Source organism: Pleurodeles waltl, chromosome 3_1 (genome assembly GCF_031143425.1).
Source record: "Pleurodeles waltl isolate 20211129_DDA chromosome 3_1, aPleWal1.hap1.20221129, whole genome shotgun sequence".
Classification (NCBI taxonomy): domain Eukaryota; kingdom Metazoa; phylum Chordata; class Amphibia; order Caudata; family Salamandridae; genus Pleurodeles; species Pleurodeles waltl.
Genome location: NC_090440.1, coordinates 1,781,295,355 through 1,781,313,782, shown reverse-complemented (window position 1 = coordinate 1,781,313,782; position 18,428 = coordinate 1,781,295,355). Strand labels below are relative to the sequence as shown.

At 49.2% G+C, this 18,428-nt stretch overlaps 1 protein-coding gene across 3 annotated transcripts in view; it reads left to right on the top strand.

The window, feature by feature from the left end:
- VPS8 (VPS8 subunit of CORVET complex) overlaps positions 1 to 13,763 on the top strand; it is a 1,496,959-nt gene extending 1,483,196 nt beyond the window's left edge. For all 3 annotated transcript variants that reach the window (XM_069225817.1, XM_069225815.1, XM_069225816.1), the window contains one exon: positions 13,106 to 13,763. In XM_069225817.1, coding sequence (XP_069081918.1) covers positions 13,106 to 13,255 — 150 coding nt within the window. In that variant the 3' untranslated portion in view covers positions 13,256 to 13,763. The remainder of the gene's footprint in view (positions 1 to 13,105) is intronic.
- The last annotated feature ends 4,665 nt before the right edge of the window (positions 13,764 to 18,428 follow it).

Sequence of the window (18,428 nt, the reverse complement as noted above, 5' to 3'; positions counted from 1 at the left end):
TTTTTCAACTGGGGGGGCGTGGCATTAAAAGGTTTGGAGACCTCTGCCCTACAGTGTCTAAGTCTATTCTTAGACATGTAAGTACAGTGTGGCCATATTAAGTATATGGTCTGGGAGTTTGTCAAAACGAACTCCACAGCTCCATAATGGCTATACTGAATACTGGGAAGTTTGGTATCAAACTTCTCAGAATAATAAACCCACACTGATGCCAGTGCTGGATTTATTAAAAAATGCACATAGAGGGCATCTTAGAGATGCCCCTGTATTTTACCCAATCCATCAGTGCAGGACTGACTGGTCTGTGCCAGCCTGCCACTGAGACGAGTTTCTGACACCCTGAGGTGAGGGCCTTTGTGCTCTATGAGGCCAGAAACAAAGCCTGCACTGGGTGGAGGTGCTTTACACCTCCCCTCTGCAGGAACTGCAACACCTATCAGTGAGCCTCAAAGGCTCAGGCTTTGTGTTACACTGCCCCAGGTCACTCCAACTAGTGGAGATGCCCGCCCCCTGGACACAACCCCCACTTTTGGCAGCAAATCTGGAGGACATAATCAGAAAAACAAGGAGGAGTCACTCTCCAGTCAGGACAGCCCCTATGGTGCCCTGAGCTGAGGTGACCCCTGCCTTTAGAAATCCTCCATCTTGGTTTTGGAGGATTCCCCCAATAGGAATAGGGGTGTGCATCCCTCCCCTCAGGGAGGAGGCACGAAGAGGGTGTAGCCGCCCTCAAGGACAGTAGCCATTGGCTACTGCCCCCGAGACCTTAACACACCCCTAAATTTAGTATTTAGGGGTGACCCTGAACCCAGGAAATTAGATTCCTGCAACCTACAACAAGAAGGAGGACTGCTGGCCTGAAAGCCCCGCAGAGACGACGGAGACGACAGCTGGCTTGGCCCCAGCCCTACCGGCCTGTCTCCAGACTCAAAGAACCTGCACAGCAACGCATCTAGCAGGACCAGTGACCTCTGAGGACTCAGAGGACTGCCCTGCACCCGAAGGACCTAGAACCACCCGAGAACAGCGGCACTGTTCAAAAATAGCAACAAACTTACAACTTTGAAATAACTTTAAAGAGACTCTCACTTCCTGCCAGAAGCGTGAATCTTCACACTCTGCACCCGATGCCCCAGGCTCGAGTCCAGGACAACCAACACCGCAGAGAGGACTCCCAGGTGACTCCAGCGATGTGGACACCCTGAGTCGACCTCCCTGCACCCCCACGGCAACAACCTGCTTAGAGGATCCAGAGGCTCCCCCTGACCACGACTGCCTGGTAACAAATGAACCCGACGCCTGGACCAAGCACTGTACCTGCAGCCCCCAGGACCAAGAGGAACCACCTACCTGAGCTGGAGTGACCAGCATGGGGCCCTCATCCTAGCCCAGTCAGTGGCTGGCCAGAGAATCCACCCTGTGCCCTGCCTGCATTGCCAGAGTGACCCCAGGCTCCCTCCATCGATTTCTACAGCAAACTTGACACCTACTTTGCACACTGCACCCGGCCGCCCCTGTGCCGCTGAGGGTGTGTTTTGTGTGCTTGTTTGTGTCCTCCCCAGTGCTCTACAAACCCCCCCTGGTCTGCTCCCCAAGGACGCAGATACTTACCTGCTAGCAGACTGGAACCGGAGCACCTCTGTTCTTCATAGGCACCTATGTGTTTTGGGCCCTCCTTTGACCTCTGCACCTGACCAGCCCTGTGTTGCTGGTGCTGTGGCTTTGGGGTTGCCTTGACCCCCAACGGTGGGCTGCCTATACCCAGTAGACTGACTGTGTAAGTGCTTTACTTACCCGAGAAAACTAATCAAACTTACCTCCCTCAGGAACTGTTGATTTTTGCACTGTGTACACTTTTAAAATAGCTATTTGCCATTTTAACCAAAACTGTGTGTACTCCTGTTTTAAGTCAAAGTTCTATATTTACCTGTGTAAAGTACCTTGCAATTTATGTACTTACCTAAAATGTGAATCTTATGGTTCTAAAAATAAATTAAGAAAATATATTTTTGTATATAAAAACCTATTGGCCTGGAGTTAAGTCTTTGAGTGTGGTCCTCATTTATTGCCTGTGTGTGTACAACAAATGCTTAACACTACCCTCTGATAAGCCTACTGCTCGACCACACTACCACAAACTAGAGCATTAGTATTATCTAATTTTGCCACTATCAACCTCTAAGGGGAACCCTTGGACTCTGTGCACACAATCTCTCACTTTGAGATAGTATATACAGAGCCAACTTCCTACAGTCCTCAAGTCTCACATTGCGGTCCGTAAACACTGCATGCCTTTTGGACTGCTGTAGGAAGCTGGCTCTGTATATACTATGTCAAAATAAGATATACTGTGCACAGAGTACAAGGATTCCCCTGAGGCTTAACAGACTAAAGTAGATAATACTAATGCTCTCTTTTGCGGTAGTGTGGCAGATAGGGTTATCAGAGGGTAGTGCAAAGCATTTGTTGTACACACACAGTCAATAAATGAGGCACACACTCAATGACTAACTCCAGGCAAAGTATATTTGTATTGGAAAAATATATCTTGTTATTTTAATTCGCGAACCAAAATGATCTTGTTGCAGGTAAGTACATTGATAAATATTAACCATATGTATCAAAGACACTTTGTTTAGATTTTGTAAATAACACGGTTTACAGGCAAGTAACACTTTTCACTTTTAAAAGTGGGGAAAAGTATTAGTTCAGGTTTGGGGTAAGTACTTGACTTAAAGTTCCAGTCTCAGGGGGGGTTAGGAAGTCCGCAGGTCGGGGTTCAGTGTGATCCCAAACTAACACCACCAGCAACATGGGCCAGCTGGGTGCAGAGGTCAAATTTGAAGCTAGATTTAGAATGGGATCCTATGGAGACCGGAAGCACTCAGAAACAGATCTGCTAGCAGGTAAGTACCCACAACTTCGGAGGAGAGACCTGGGGAGATTTAGGTGAGCACCAGTGGGGGGGCCACAGGTCAGCACCAAATAACACACCCTCAGCGGCACAGGGGTGGCCGGTGCAGGGTGCAAACACAGCGTCGGGCTCCCAATGCTTTTCAATAGGAGGACCCCGAGAGTCTCGAACATTCTGCATGCTGGGTCCAGGGGGTTGTTTCTGGGAAACCACAGGCTGGACAATGAGGGGGGCTGCGTGCTGAATGTTGCTGGACCAGTAGTCAGATTTCCCAAGACCAGGGGGCTGCGGGTGCAGGGATACCTTTAGGCATCCAAAATCTTAATCCGGTTCTTTCATGCTCAGGGGGGTCCTCTGAATTTAGGCTGCAGGCGTCGTCATGTTGGCCAGCACAGGTCAACCCAGGGTGGACACAAGAATGGAATAGCCTGGGGACTTGCTCTGAACCAGTGGACCTCCTGGCCTCGGGTCTTGGGTGTTGAGTGCAGAGTGGGCAAGACTCGCAGATCTGGGGCAGCTCTGGAGTTCTTTTGTTTGGTTTCTTCTGGACACGGCCGCTGTACTTTGAAGTTCTTGGTGCTCTGGTGGGCAGGCAAACCTCTTGGGTGTTTGGAGAGGTTGCTGGTCCTGCAGGATGTGTCGCCTTTTCGTAGCAGAGTCCTTGAAGCTGCAGACAGGCAGTTAGGGGTGGGGCCAAGTCAGTTGTCCTCTGGAGACTTCACTGCTGGGGTTCGGCTTAGCAGTCCTTCTTGTTGAGGTTGCCAGGAATCTGGTGAGCTATGTTCAGGGGTGCCCCTAAATACTAGATTTAAGGGCATTACAGGGGTCAGCTGGCAGTAGCCAGTGGCTACTGTCCCTTAGGGTGGCTACACCCTTACTATGCCCACTCCGTGTGTGGAGGGAGGCACATTCCTAACCCTATTGGTCCCTGTCCTCCAAACCAAGATGGAGGATTCTGCAGGGAGGGGGGGTCACTTCAGCTCTGGATACCTTAGCGGCGGTTCTAGCTCAAGTGGTCACTCCTCCCTGTTTTACCTAATTTTCCTGCACACTTGCCACTGAAAGTGGGGCTTCGTCGGGGGGGGGGGCATCTCCACTAGCTGGAGTGCCTGGGGCACTGTAACAGGAGGCGTAAGCCATTGAGGCTCACCACCAAGTGTTACAGTTTGTGTAGGGGGGAGGTGTGAAGTCCACCCAGATCAGGCTTTGTTTCTGGCCTCAGGCTGGGACACACTGTTCAGCCTTACACTACAGGATTGGTTAAAATACAGGGGGCATCTCTAAGGTGTCCTCTGTTTGCATTGTACAATAAATCCAACACTGGCATCCATGTGGGTTTATTGTGCTGAGAAATTTGATAACAAACTTCCCAGCCTTCAGTGAAGCCATCGTGGAGCTGTGGAGTTTGTATTGACAAACTCCCAGCCCATGTACTTAATATGGCCACGCTGCACTTAGAATGTCTAAGAATGGACTTACACAATGTAAGGTCATATTGCTCATGCAGCTACGCCCTCACCTGTGATATAGTGCACCACGCCTTAGGGCTGTAAGACCTGCTAGAGGGATGACTTACCAATGTCATATGCAGCTGCTGGTGGGCATGGCATCTTGAGAGGGAAGTCATGTTGATTTGACCTTTTTCTCCCCACAAGCACACACAAGCTATAGGGGCAGTGTGCATGTGGTTGGTGAGGGGTCCCTTAGAATGGCACAATACATCCTTCAGCCCTTAGGGACCATCCCTGGTCACAGGTCCACTGGTACCATTGTTACCTTTTACAAGGGTCCTGTCTGGGTGCCAGGGATGTGCCAATTGTGGATACAATGGTACAGTTTTAGGGAAAGAATACTGGTGGTGGGGCCTGGTTAGCAGTATCCCAGCATACTCTCAGCCAAGACAGCATCAATATCAGGCAAAATGTGGGGGGTAACCATGCCAAAAGGGGCACTTTACTACAGTTGCTAGACCCATTCATTGTGGGATACAGTTGCACAAGTATTGACGCAGGTCCCAGAGGAGGCCCAGGCCATCATCTCCCAAGCCGTTGCTGATGGGAGGGATGCAGCTAAGTTCACGATTTGTTGTTGGCTGGACCTGACCGACTCACTGGGCAGATTGGTTACATAGATAGTGGCCTTGAGGCGCCATGCCTGGTTGACGGCATCTGGTTTTTCTGGAGATGTCCAACAGTCTCACATGGACATGCCCTTCAATGGCATCTGTCTCTTCGGAGACAAAGCGGTCTCGGCGCTCAAGAAGTTCAAGGAGTCCCGGTCTGCAGCTCGGTTCCTTGGCCTCATGGCTGGCCCTCAGCCAACACAGTACCTTTTCGCCCCTTTCGTCGTCACGGAAGGGGCTCCCTGTGGCGTCCTTTCCCTGCCAGCCACCATGCAGGGCATGCTACTCAGCCACTGCACAGCCGGGGTCGCGTAATCCCACGGGCTCATGGGACAGGGCACTAGAGGTCTGTCTAGTCCACCCCCAACCCTCCTAGTCTGTTCCACCATGTCAGACCAGTTGGAGGCAGAATCCACCATCACCTGCCCCACTGGGAATGCCTCACGATGGACAGGTATGTTTTGCAAATAGTCCGAAGGGGCTACTCCCTCCCCAGACTGCCCCTCCAGCCATGCCTCCATCCTATGGCCTCTTACTTGAGGGTCGTCTGGCACATCTCTGCGAGGAAGTCGTGGCTCAGTTGGCCAAGCGAGCCATAGAGAGGGTCCCTGTACCAGAAGTAGGTTGTGGTTGTTGTTCCTGCTACTTTCTGGTGCTCAAAAAGGACAAGGTCCTATATCCTATCCGAGACCTTCGGGTCCACAGTTTCTTCCTCAAGGAGAAGTTCAAAATGCTCACTCTGGCTCTGGTCCTGTCTGCCTTGGACTCAGGAGACTGGATGGCAGCGTTGGACTTGCAGGACGCTTACTTCCAAATACATGTCTTGCCTGCCCACAGGTGCTACTTGCGATGCGTGGTAAGTCATGAGCACTTTCAATTTACCTTGCTCCCCTTCAGCCTTACCAGCGCCCCTTGGGTATTCACAAAAGTGATGGTGGTGGTTGCAGCTCATCTGCGCAGGTTAGGGGTTTCAGTCTTCCCCACCCTCGATGACTAGCTGTTGAAGGCGAACACGCCCAAGAAAGTCATTTTCCACCTTCAGACTACGGTGAACCTTCTGCACTCACTGGGGTTCACCATAAACATGCCAAAGTCACACCTGACTCCTTCTCAGGTGCTCCCTTTTAAATGAGCTGTTCTCGACACAGTGCAGTTTCAGGCCTATCCTCCCAAAAAGCGAGTCCAGGATATTCAGGCTATGATTCTGATGTTTCAGCCTGTATCCTGTATTTCGGTGAGAATAACTCTGAGGCTGCTGGGCCTCATGGCCTCCTGCATCTCGCTGGTGACACATGCCAAGTGGCGTATGCGGGCTCTGCAGTCGGACCTGAAGGTACAGTGGGTGCAGCATCAGGGGAATCTCTCCGACACAGTCCAGATCTTCGAGGAAACTACGAAAGACCTGCAGTGGTGGCCTTCGAATCACGACTGGGACAACAGCAGATCTCTCTTCCTTCCCCAACTAGATCTTATGGTAGTGATAGATGCCTCACTCCTGGGATGGGGCAGTGACATGGGAGAGGCAGAGATCAGAGGTCTCTGGCGGAGACCGGACTCCACATCAATCTTTTGGACCTTTGGGCAATTAGGCTGGCATTGAAAGCATTCCATCCTCTAAAACTGAAAATGGTGCAAGTGTTCACGGACAACATTAACGCCATGTGATACTGCAAAAAGCAGGGCAGAGTGGGGTTGTCTAATTTTTGTCAAGAGGATCTACGCCTTTGGACGTAACTGGAACATCAGGGCATAATCCTGGTGGTTTAACATCTGGTGGGCTCTCTGAACTCCAGAGCAGATTAACTCAGCCGTCGATGCATAGTAGATCACGAATGGCATCTCCACCCGAAGGTAGCGCAAGGCCTCTTTCAGCAGTGGGGAGAGCCTTGGTTAGATCTGTTCGCCTCAGCAGTAAATGCGCAATGTCAACTGTTCTGCAAATTGGAGTTTCCAAGGTGGTACTCACATTCTGACCCTTTTCGTCTCGAGTGGAACACAGGCCTCCTGTACGCCTTTGCGCCAGTACCACTTCTGCCCAGAGTTCTGACGATGATCCAGAGTGACCCGGCCCAAGTAATCCTTGTGGCTCCGGACTGGGCACGAATAGTATAGAGCTACTGAGCATAGCTACGGATCCTCCAATCAGACCGCCCCTTTGGGAGGATCTTCTGTCATAGTAGCAGGGGACAGTTCTCCATCCGAACCTGTCCAGTCTTTGCCTTCTTGCATGGAGATTGAGCGGAGGCAGTTGACAGCTTTTAACCTTCTGCCCAAAGTCTGTGATGTTATTCTGGCATCCAAGCGTCCCTCCAGCGCATCCCTTCAGCAAAACGGTATACACCTGTCAGCATACGTTTGTGGCATGGTATACCAACAAGTCTGTTGATCCACTTTCTGCACCTATCTCTGAGGTTCTATTCTTCATCCTTTCTTGGCCCAGCAGGGCTCTGCTATGGGCCCCCTTAAAGGTTACTTATCGACCATTTCAGCCTTTTTTAGATTGCCAGACCTACCTTCCTTATTGAAGTCTCCCATTGTTGGAAGGATCCTTAAGGAAGCCACTTATTTGTTGCCTCCGACCCTGTTCATTTTGCCCCAGTGGGACTTGAACCTGGTCCTGACTTCCCTTATGTGTGCCCCTTTTGAGCCGCTGCACAATTGTCCCCTGCGGCTCCTAACAATCAAGACTACTTTTCTTATTGCCATCACCTATGCTGGCAGAGTGAGTGAGCTTCAAGTTCTTTCTTCCAAGACACCATTTTTGTCTGTCCACCTGACAAAGTGGTGCTCCGTACAAGGGCCTCCTTCCTTCCTAGGGTTGTTACGCCTTTTCACATTGGCCAATCCATCACATTTCCTACTTTTTACATACCCCTAAATCCCACTCATGAAGAGGAGGAGGCTCCACCCCTTGGATCCAAAAAAGCGTTGGTGTTCTACCTCAATCACAATAAAGATTTCCAGGTGGACTGTCAACTCTTTGTTGGATATGTGGGTGCAAAGAAAGGAAAAGCGGTGCAAAAACGTACCATCTCACGATGGGTACTTCTTTGCAACAAAATGTGCTACGCTTTGGCAAAGAAGCATCCCCCTGAGGGCTTGTTTGCTCATTCCACCAGAGCAACTGCTGCCTTCACAACATTAGCACCTGGAGTTCCTGTCCTAGATATCTGCCAGGCAGCTACGTGGGCATCCTTGCACACATTTACTAAACATTACCACCTGGACAGTCAAGTCCGTAGGGACGGCTGCTTTGGTCATCCGGTCCTGCAGGACTTTCTAGCATGATCTTGGTTCGCAGCCCACCTCTGAAGATGGCATTGCTTGGGTATCTATTCCAAGGTAAGGAATCTGCAACTAGAAGTCTCTCTCAGATGTACAAATTACTTACCTTCTGTAACAATACATCTGCTAGAGACATATTTTAGTTTCAGATTCCTTACCGACCCACCCATCCTCCCCGCTTGCGAACTGATTTCTAGGGACAGGGCTTCCCCATTCAAGACCTTAGCTCTGGTGCACCAATTTCAGTGTCCTTTGCAGCTCTGCGCTTTGGCATGGAAAGTTGTGAACAGAAACTGACGTCACTGCATTGAGGCAACGCCTATGTACTACTTCTGACGTCATCACGGCTACTACGATGCCCGTGGAGTCGACTGACGCAACCTACTGACGTGCAAGTGTATTGCTCGAAGAGAAAATCTCCGGAACCAGTCTGGCGCCTGGGGGAAAATTATAAGGTAAGGAATCTGCAATTAGAATATGTTTCTACCAGATATATCATTACCGAAGGTAAGTAACTTGTACTTCTATTGCACGTTATGATACTTTTATAACATAAAAAGCAGTGGTATAAAACCCATGTATTTTTAAGGATCATGGAAAAGGTTTTACATTGTACAAGGTATTAAGATTATGCAACTTGAAGGACTAAGGTTATCTTTATGCGGCTCGGCAAAAAAAAGCTAATTATATGGCACTATGTCTGGTGTTATTATTTTCATCCTTTTGAACTAGAAGCAACAATTTTAGTGAAATCTGCATATTTCAGAAATTATATGGCAAATTCAGTAAATCTATAATTATGCTCTAACCTCTGCAGCCACAGATTCACATATACCCACCTGATTTCACCATTGCCTGTTGTTTGATCAAGAATGTATTTGCAGCAGGTAAACAAAACCTCAACATTTTAATTCCAGTCATTGCCCATTGCATTTGTCTACACACTAGACAGCTTGAGGTATGCAGCCTAATGGCTATGTTAAAACATAAACAAAACATGAGTGTTCTCAAAGAGTGGTAAAATCAAATGTGTGAAGCTTTTTTTAAGAAAGTTCTATTACATCACCTGAGGAAGATGATGTGGTCTAGTGGCTAAGCTGTTGATCTGAGGAACTTGGTTTGAATCCAGCTTGGCACTGACTGAAAATTATGCAGTTCTGGAAAATCACTTAATCCCAATGTGCCTCAAATGTAAATGTGTGAGATTCTAGAGTGTGTGTGTGTAGCAAAAATATTTACTCCGCCACTTGTGAGTACAATATATCTCATTATCTCCCACAATGTGCAACACTCTGTTGCCTGCAGTCTAGGTCCTTGCTATAGAAATACCAAAACATGCATGTTTTTACAGTGTGAACAGGTATCCAGTTTATTATTCTCTGTGGGTGTCCCTTTCTTTTAAGGGGTTGGTGTAAGGAAATGCCTCCTTGGCATGGTTACCCCCTGACTTTTTGCCTTTGCTGATGCCAAGTTGTGATTTGAAAGTGTGCTGAGGCCTGCTAACCAGGCCCCAGCACCAGTGTTCTTTCCCAAACCTGTACCTTTGTTTCCACAATTGGCACACCATGGCATCCAGGTAAGTCCCTTGTAACTGGTACCCCTGGTACCAAGGGCCCTGATGCCATGGAAGGTCTCTAAGGGCTGCAGCATGTCTTATGCCACCCTGGGGACCCCTCACTCAGCACAGACACACTGCTTGCCAGCTTGTGTGTGATGGTGGGGATAAAAAGACTAAGTCGACATGGCACTCCCCTCAGGGTGCCATGCTAACCTCACACTGCCTATAGGTATAGATAAGTCACCCCTCTAACAGGCCTTACAGCCCTAAGGTAGGGTGCACTATATCATAGGTGAGGGCATAAGTGCATGAGCACTATGCCCCTACAGTGTCTAAGCAAAACCTTAGACATTGTAAGTGCAGGGTAGCCATAAGAGTATATGGTCTGGGAGTCTGTCATGCACGAACTCCACAGCACCATAATGGCTACACTGAAAACTGGGAAGTTTGGTATCAAATTTCTCAGCACAATAAATGCACACTGATGCCAGTGTACATTTTATTGTGAAATACACCCCAGAGGGCATCTTAGAGATGCCCCCTGAAACCATACCGACTTCCAGTGTGGGCTGACTAGTTTTAGCAGCCTGCCACACACCAGACATGTTGCTGGCCACATGGGGAGAGTGCCTTCGTCACTCTGTGGCTAGTAACAAAGCCTGTACTGGGTGGAGGTGCTTCTCACCTCCCCCTGCAGGAACTGTAACACCTGGTGGTGAGCCTCAAAGGCTCACCCCCTTTGTTACAGCACCCCAGGGCACTCCAGCTAGTGGAGTTGCCCGCCCCCTCCATCCACGGACCCACTTTTGGCGGCAAGGCCGGAGGAGATAATGAGAAAAACAAGGAGGAGTCACTGGCCAGTCAGGACAGCCCCTAAGGTGTCCTGAGCTGAGGTGACTCTGACTTTTAGAAATCTTCCATCTTGCAGATGGAGGATTCCCCCAATAGGGTTAGGGATGTGCCCCCCTCCCCTCAGGGAGGAGGCACAAAGAGGGTGTAGCCACCCTCAGGGCTAGTAGCCATTGGCTACTAACCCCCCAGACCTAAACACACCCCTAAATTGAGTATTTAGGGGCTCCCAGAACACAGCAAGATAGATTTCTGCAACCTAAAACGAAGAAGGACTGCTGAGCTGAAAAACCTGCAGAGAAGACGGAGACACCAACTGCTTTGGCCCCAGCTCTACCGGCCCGTCTCCCCACTTCACAAGAACTGTTCCAGCGACGCGTTACACAGGGTCCAGCAACCTCTGAAGTCTCAGAGGACTACCCTGCATCTAAAAGGACCAAGAACTCCCGAGGACAGCGGCTCTGCTCCAAGAAAGAAGCATCTTTGCAACAAAGAAGCAACTTTGAAAGAACACACGTTTCCCGCCGGAAGCGTGAGACTTTGCACTCTGCACCCGATGCCCCCGGCTCGACTTGTGGAGAACAAACACTACAGGGAGGACTCCCCGGCGACTGCGAGCCCGTGAGTAGCCAGAGTTGACCCCCCTGAGCCCCCACTGCGACGCCTGCAGAGGGAATCCAGAGGCTCCCCCTGACTGCGACTGCCTGCTTCAAAGACCCGACGCCTGGTAAGGACACTGCACCCGCAGCCCCCAGGACCTGAAGGATCCAACCTCCAGTGCAAGAGCGACCCCCAGGTGGCCCTCTCCCTTGCCCAGGTGGTGGCTATCCTGAGGAGCCCCCCCCCACTTGCCTGCCTGCATCGCTGTAGAGACCCCTTGGTCTCCCATTGAACTCCATTGCAAACCCGACGCCTGTTTGCACACTGCACCCGGCCGCCCCCGTGCCGCTGAGGGTGTACTTTTTGTGCTGACTTGTGTCCCCCCCGGACGCGGGTACTTACCTGCTGGCAGACTGGAACCGGGGCACCCCCTTCTCCATTGAAGCCTATGCATTTTGGGCACCACTTTGACCTCTGCACCTGACCGGCCCTGAGCTGCTGGTGTGGTAACTTTGGGGTTGCTCTGAACCCCCAATGGTGGGCTACCTTGGACCCAACTTTGAACCCTGTAGGTGGTTTACTTACCTGCAAAACTAACAAACACTTACCTCCCCCAGGAACTGTTGAAAATTGCACTGTCTAGTTTTAAAATAGCTTAATGCCATTTGTGTGAAAACTGTATATGCTATTTTGCTAATTCAAAGTCCCTAAAGTTCCTAAGTGAAATACCTTTCATTTAAAGTATTGTTTGTAAATCTTGAACCTGTGGTTCTTAAAATAAACTAAGAAAATATATTTTTCTATATAAAAACCTATTGGCCTGGAATTGTCTTTGAGTGTGTGTTCCCCATTTATTGCCTGTGTGTGTACAACAAATGCTTAACACTACCCTCTGATAAGCCTACTGCTCGACCACACTACCACAAAATAGAGCATTATAATTATCTTTTTGCCACTATCTTACCTCTAAGGGGAACCCTTGGACTCTGTGCATGCTATTTCTTACTTTGAAATAGTACATACAGAGCCAACTTCCTACATTTGGTGAGCGCCCTTCAATTTGTGACAGCCAGATAGAAGCCCTCCACTGTTATCTTTATCCCAGTTTATTCTGCATATGTCAAGTTAATTTCTCAATGTCTGTTGGATCAAATTCTTGGGCACATTGGGAGATTTGCCCCACACACATCAAATACACTTTTCCAGCAAGGCTTCAGTGCTTTCTTTTCTGTGTGAAACATTCACAGGATCACCTTGGTACCAACCATTTTGCAGACATCTAAAACTCACAGTCTGGTGGACACTCTCCGAGCCCCAGCTGTGCTCATGTCTCAGGGAAATGCACTGGAGAAGACAAAAGAATGTGGCTTTATTGTGCTAAAGTATGAAAGAACAGACTGGCACATATGTCTTTTCCATTAGCACATTAAACCGGGACCTGCTGTTCTTCCAAATGTGTATTTTATTACTGTCTGGGGTGTGCGAACTGGTAGCCCCACCACTGTTTAGTACAGGGCCTAGAGCAGGTATTCTAAGATCATCACCCCAACTGGCCGTGTAGGACAACAGACCTTCATGGAGCTCTGCATATGACTAGGCCCCACCCGAGTATCTTGCCCACCTTACGCCCATGGAAGTGGTTTTGATTTTGAAGGGGTGCGCGGACAGATTTGTAAAATGCTGAATTGTATGCCCCGTTTTATGAAAATGCCAGCTTGTTATTTTGAGCTGAAGGGTGTTAATAAACGGGTCTTCTCTTCGTCTTTGTGCCTTGCAGCTGGCTCTGCTGACCGAGCTGTCCCGGACACGCAGCACCGAGAAACCCGGCCCGCTGAACGTCTCGCAGAGTGCCTCATCTGCCAGCAGCGTCTTCCAGAATGAAAACTTCCAGCTCCATCTCGTTCCTCCGCCAGTTATTGAAGACTAGTCGAACGACTTCCCGGTTTCTCTCTCTGCAGGAAGTCCTGTCATCTAATACACTGCGGTTTGCGTCACTGCAAAATAAAAGCGATGCAAATGTGTTTATACTGTCTTCTTTAGCGCACACTTCGTGTGAAGGTATTGTGAAAGTGGATGAATTGCAGTAATTGTAAAGTTTCAGAACTGTGGCTTTCAGTGGTCTTTTGAGATGATTCGTAAATGGTATGTGCGTAACGCAGCGGGCCTGTGCGCTACTCTGTGACACCCAGCCGCTGGTCCCGCACGGTAATTGCGTCATCATTAATGGCCAAGTTATATCACTCGGTTTTTCTGTACAATAATATCGTTGGAGCGAAAATAATCTGAAATTTCATCTGCGCCAGTTTAAAAAAAGTTATTAAATGGCATTTCCCGTTTGTAAATATTGAGACAAACACGTGTTAAGTTCGGCGCTGCTGATGATAGGAACTGTAAGTACATTTGGAAGGAAAATAAATATACCTCTAATCTTCTGACTAAGTGGTGACTTTTTTGGTTAGAAAAATAAATATGGATATAGCGAGTCACTGAGCATTCATGAGAGGTAAGCAAAGTGATGACCTTAAGTGTACCTCTGAACAGTATTCCAAGGATGGGCAGTTTTTGTAGGTCCGGTTCATCCACAGCTTGCTTTCTGTATTAATAAACTCCCACTCAAGACTAGGGGGTATGTATGGACTACTTACCAAGAATGTAAGCGAGTATGCACGCGTTATGACCTCTACTAGAAGTTGGCGAGCCCTTGATAAGTCGAGCCTGAGATCCGGCTCCGGTTCAGCTCGGGGTCCTCATGGACCCAAGACCTACCCCTCCCTCTTAATAAGGACCTGTGCAGGAGCGTAGTTTGGTCAGTATGGTGCCGGGGGGCTCAGATTTCCCAACAATCATGCTCGGACAACTTGTTAAAACCCATTATATGAGAAGGGGCATTGGCCTCATGGGCAGTGGAAAGAGAGAGCGCGGATTAGTAGAGATACTAAAAACGCAGTATTACTCAAACGAATCAACATTCTTCAAAATATAGATGAGATGGGTATTTGTCAGTGTAGGCCTGTGAAAATCCCACGTGAAATCCGACTAACACTTTACATTACCTCAGTGAAAGCACTTATACCCAACAATTTAATAAAGAATACAATTTATAGGGGGGGGTGTAACACCCCAACCAGTGCCCCCACTCCCCCACCCCCGAAGCTACGCTCCTGGAACTAAGGCTGTCAAAACCAACATTTTGAAACACAGGCACAGTGTCTGTTAACATCTCTGACCAATAGACCATTTTGGCGCTACTCAAAGTTTTAACACAGTTTGTAAAAAACAAAACAGCATTGCGTTAAAACTCTAAAAAACGCCAACACGGCCGAAAGCTGTGGGCCTCAAAAGGGCTGTTTGTTTTTTCCTAAAGGAGCTCGCAAACAAAAGAAATACTTGCTTTTGCCCAGCACTTGGCTCATCCGGAAACTTAGACAGGAAATAACATGCCAGCCCGTAGCATCCTCCACCAGCACATTCACACCTGCTGGAATTATGCATTTGACAAGCCTCCCAATGGCACATGGGAGGGAGGAGATGGAGGTGGGGGTTTGGGGCGAGGGCTGAGATAAAGCTGCAGTGGACCTCTGCAGCTCTGCCCATTTATCTTCATGCAGGGAAGGAAGAGTAGGGCTGCCTCACACACTAGCCAGGTAAGGGCTGGGATAAAGGTGCACACAGCTCTGCCCATTTATCTTCATGCAGGGAAGGAAGAGTAGGGCTGCCTCACACACTAGCCAGGTAAGGGCTGGGATAAAGGTGCACACAGCTCTGCCCATTTATCTTCATGCAGGGAAGGAAGAGTAGGGCTGCCTCACACACTAGCCAGGTAAGGGCTGGGATAAAGGTGCACACAGCTCTGCCCATTTATCTTTATCCAGGGAAGGAAGAGTAGGGCTGCCTCACACACTAGCCAGGTAAGGGCTGGGATAAAGGTGCACACAGCTCTGCCCATTTATCTTTATCCAGGGAAGGAAGAGTAGGGCTGCCTCACACACTAGCCAGGTAAGGGCTGGGATAAAGGTGCACACAGCTCTGCCCATTTATCTTCATGCAGGGAAGGAAGAGTAGGGCTGCCTCACACACTAGCCAGGTAAGGGCTGGGATAAAGGTGCACACAGCTCTGCCCATTTATCTTTATCCAGGGAAGGAAGAGTATGGCTGCCTCACACACTAGCCAGGTAAGGGCTGGGATAAAGGTGCACACAGCTCTGCCCAGGTATCTTCATCCAGGGAAGGAAGAGTTGTGCTGCATCACACAATACCAAGGTAAGCGTGCCCCGTCCTCTTCCACCTTTCTCCTAGTTGATCTCCATTTTATGTGATGTTGTGGCTGCTGCTGATTTTAATTTTTACTTACGTACTATTTTATTGCGGGCTCCGTTGTCAACCGGACTTTTACAGCCAAGACGGACCCCTGGCTTGGCACTTCCAGTGAATTGTCCGGCCCGCCCACCTCTAACCTCACTGTGCGTGGGATGGGCTGAGAGATGTGTTGCTTAGGAGGTGGCCTTGTGTGAGCGTTCAAGCATTCGTCATGTGTATGCAAGCTGACTTGATGCTCGCCCCCAGTCTCTGTGGCTTATGGTGCTGACCTGGGTTGGAAGCACAACAGCTGCGGATGAAGTGGCGATTTCTTTTTTTCTGATGCCTCCATCTGTAAAATTGGTGCGCCGCCTTTCCATGCCGTTAAATCGCTGTACGAGGGAGATTCAGAGGATTTCGACACTGCAAGCTTAGCCTAAGGATCCTGTGGCTGTCCGTAGATTGGAGTATTGCATTGTCACTCGAAGTACGGCCCGGAGGCCACCGCCTGACCTTTACATGCGCCCTCCTGGTCTACAGCGGCACTGAGCTGCTGTTAACTAAGCACTAAACCTTACAAATATTTAATAAACAGGACAATATTTATTTAAAGGTTAAATGATGTTAAAGGAATGAAGTAACTTAGGAGTCCTGCACAGCTTAAGTTTAGGAACACCTTCAATACATCTTGTAGCAAAAGCGTAAACATATGCCAGTCTCTTCAAAATTCACTGTATTTAATTAACACGCATAACCGTTTCACTTTAGAATATCAGATGTTATCAGTGCAATGAGAATATTTTTTTTAAATAATAGCTTTCAAAGCTGAATTTAGAAACAGTAATTCCCTCCCCACCCTGACAACAATGCCAATAGTGAAATAAGGGGCAATACATGTATTATGTGTACTCTTTGGGTGGCCTCTGTTTTTACTATACATTAACAGCATTATACTTTATTAAATCAAACACAGGAAAATATTTTGTACAGCACACACCTAAAAGTCATATATTCCAAGGTCCTCTTATATATGAAAATGAAGAAGGAGGGAAAGTGAAATAAAGCCATTGCCTACGATCACACAATTTGGTAAAATGGGGAAGCTGGGGCTAATCCCAGGTTTTCTGGTTTCTCATTGTACAGTTTAGCCATTAAATGTATATGCTCCCCTTCTCTCCATAACCACCATACCACCTGCCCCCCAGGGGCCACTGCTGGCATCAGTGTGGCCCTTGGTCGCATCACAGGACAACATTTTGGCCCCTGGGAAAATGTTTGCAAGTACCCATGGACAGTGGCGGCCGGCAGCTTTGGGAGGGAGGGGGGTGGGCGGCGCACACACACACACAAACACACACAGGCTCATTCTTTCACACACAGACACGCACGCACGCACGCTCATCCATTAACACTCATTCCATTCAAACATGTACGCACGCACCAAACATTCATTTTACAAGATCACACACATTCATTCTTTCACACACGCACATCCATTAACAACACTCATAACACTCAAACATGCACGCGTGCACCAAACATTCAATGTAAAACATAACACACATACATACACACACACACACTTACCTTTAGCCTCCAGGTCCCAGGAGGGTTGGGACTGCTGCCTTCCCTCATTGGCTAACCTGAGGTCAGCCAATGAGGGAAGGCAGCAGACCCAGCCTCGTCACAGAGTGGGGTGGGGTCAGTGAGAATGCTGACCCCACCCCACTCTGTGACGAAGTGTCACTGATTGACACTCTCCCTGGGCGCTTCAGGGCTTAAACTGAAGCGCCCAGGGAGAGTGTCAATTGGTGACGCTTTCCTCGTCACCCAGGGGAGGGCCTCGAGGCACCTTTGCTGGGCCGAGGAGGTCACACCCATAGGAGCTGTGATCTCCTCAGCCCAGCAAAGTTCAGCTCAGGCAGCCAGGAGTCTGCGCAAATCGCGCATGTCTGCTCCTGGCTGCCTGACCTGAGCATGAAGAGTGTCTGTCAGGCTGACCTTTGTTCAGCCTGACAGACACTCTTCATGGGGTGGCGGGGGCGTGGCCCCTCCGCCCTAAAGGACGGGCCGCCACTGCCCATGGAGTATTGTAACATTTCAGCTGTGCAGCGCTCTCTCTCCCATGTCTAATATGTCTGCGGATATCTCAATGGCGATGTTACCCCCTTTCCCACATTTATGCTCACACCTTGCAAGTGTGAGCTCAACCAGCATCCTAATATCCTTCAATTGTCCATTGATCTTCCTGAATTATAGATCTGCCTGTTACACGCCGCTTTGCTTCACACGAGGTGATCCTGTTCCACAGACTGCTCCTTCCCCAGAAGCTAATGCCATCACGTGATGTTTCTACCTGCTACTACGCCCCTAGGCAGCCCTTAGTTGGCGTCTCGGAGCGCTCGTGCTCCTGCGCTTCCTGTCCTCCCTGGCCCTGCGATTGTTAATTGGAGCATGCCAGGGTCAGGCGCAAACCCTTCGGGCCAGGAGCTCTTGGTCCCGTGCACTGACTCCAGTACAAGTAGTGAGCGTCAGTGTTTCTTATTCTTGTTGTGCTCCCCCCGAAGAAAGCCGCCTGCGAACTCTGGGCCGCCGGGGAAGACATTGGCCGTTTCTCGACAGTCACAGCGCTGTCACCTCCGGGTTTTGCCTCGACACAAGTGTGGCCCCGAATGGGCTCAAACTCTGACTCTGGGCGGAGAGAGAGAAAACGTCTCAAGTGCGGATAAACGAGGCTATAGAAGGCAGGTAGATGAGCTTAGCTGAGCTGTGGGGGAAAATTGCTGCTACGCCAAACTAAAGTA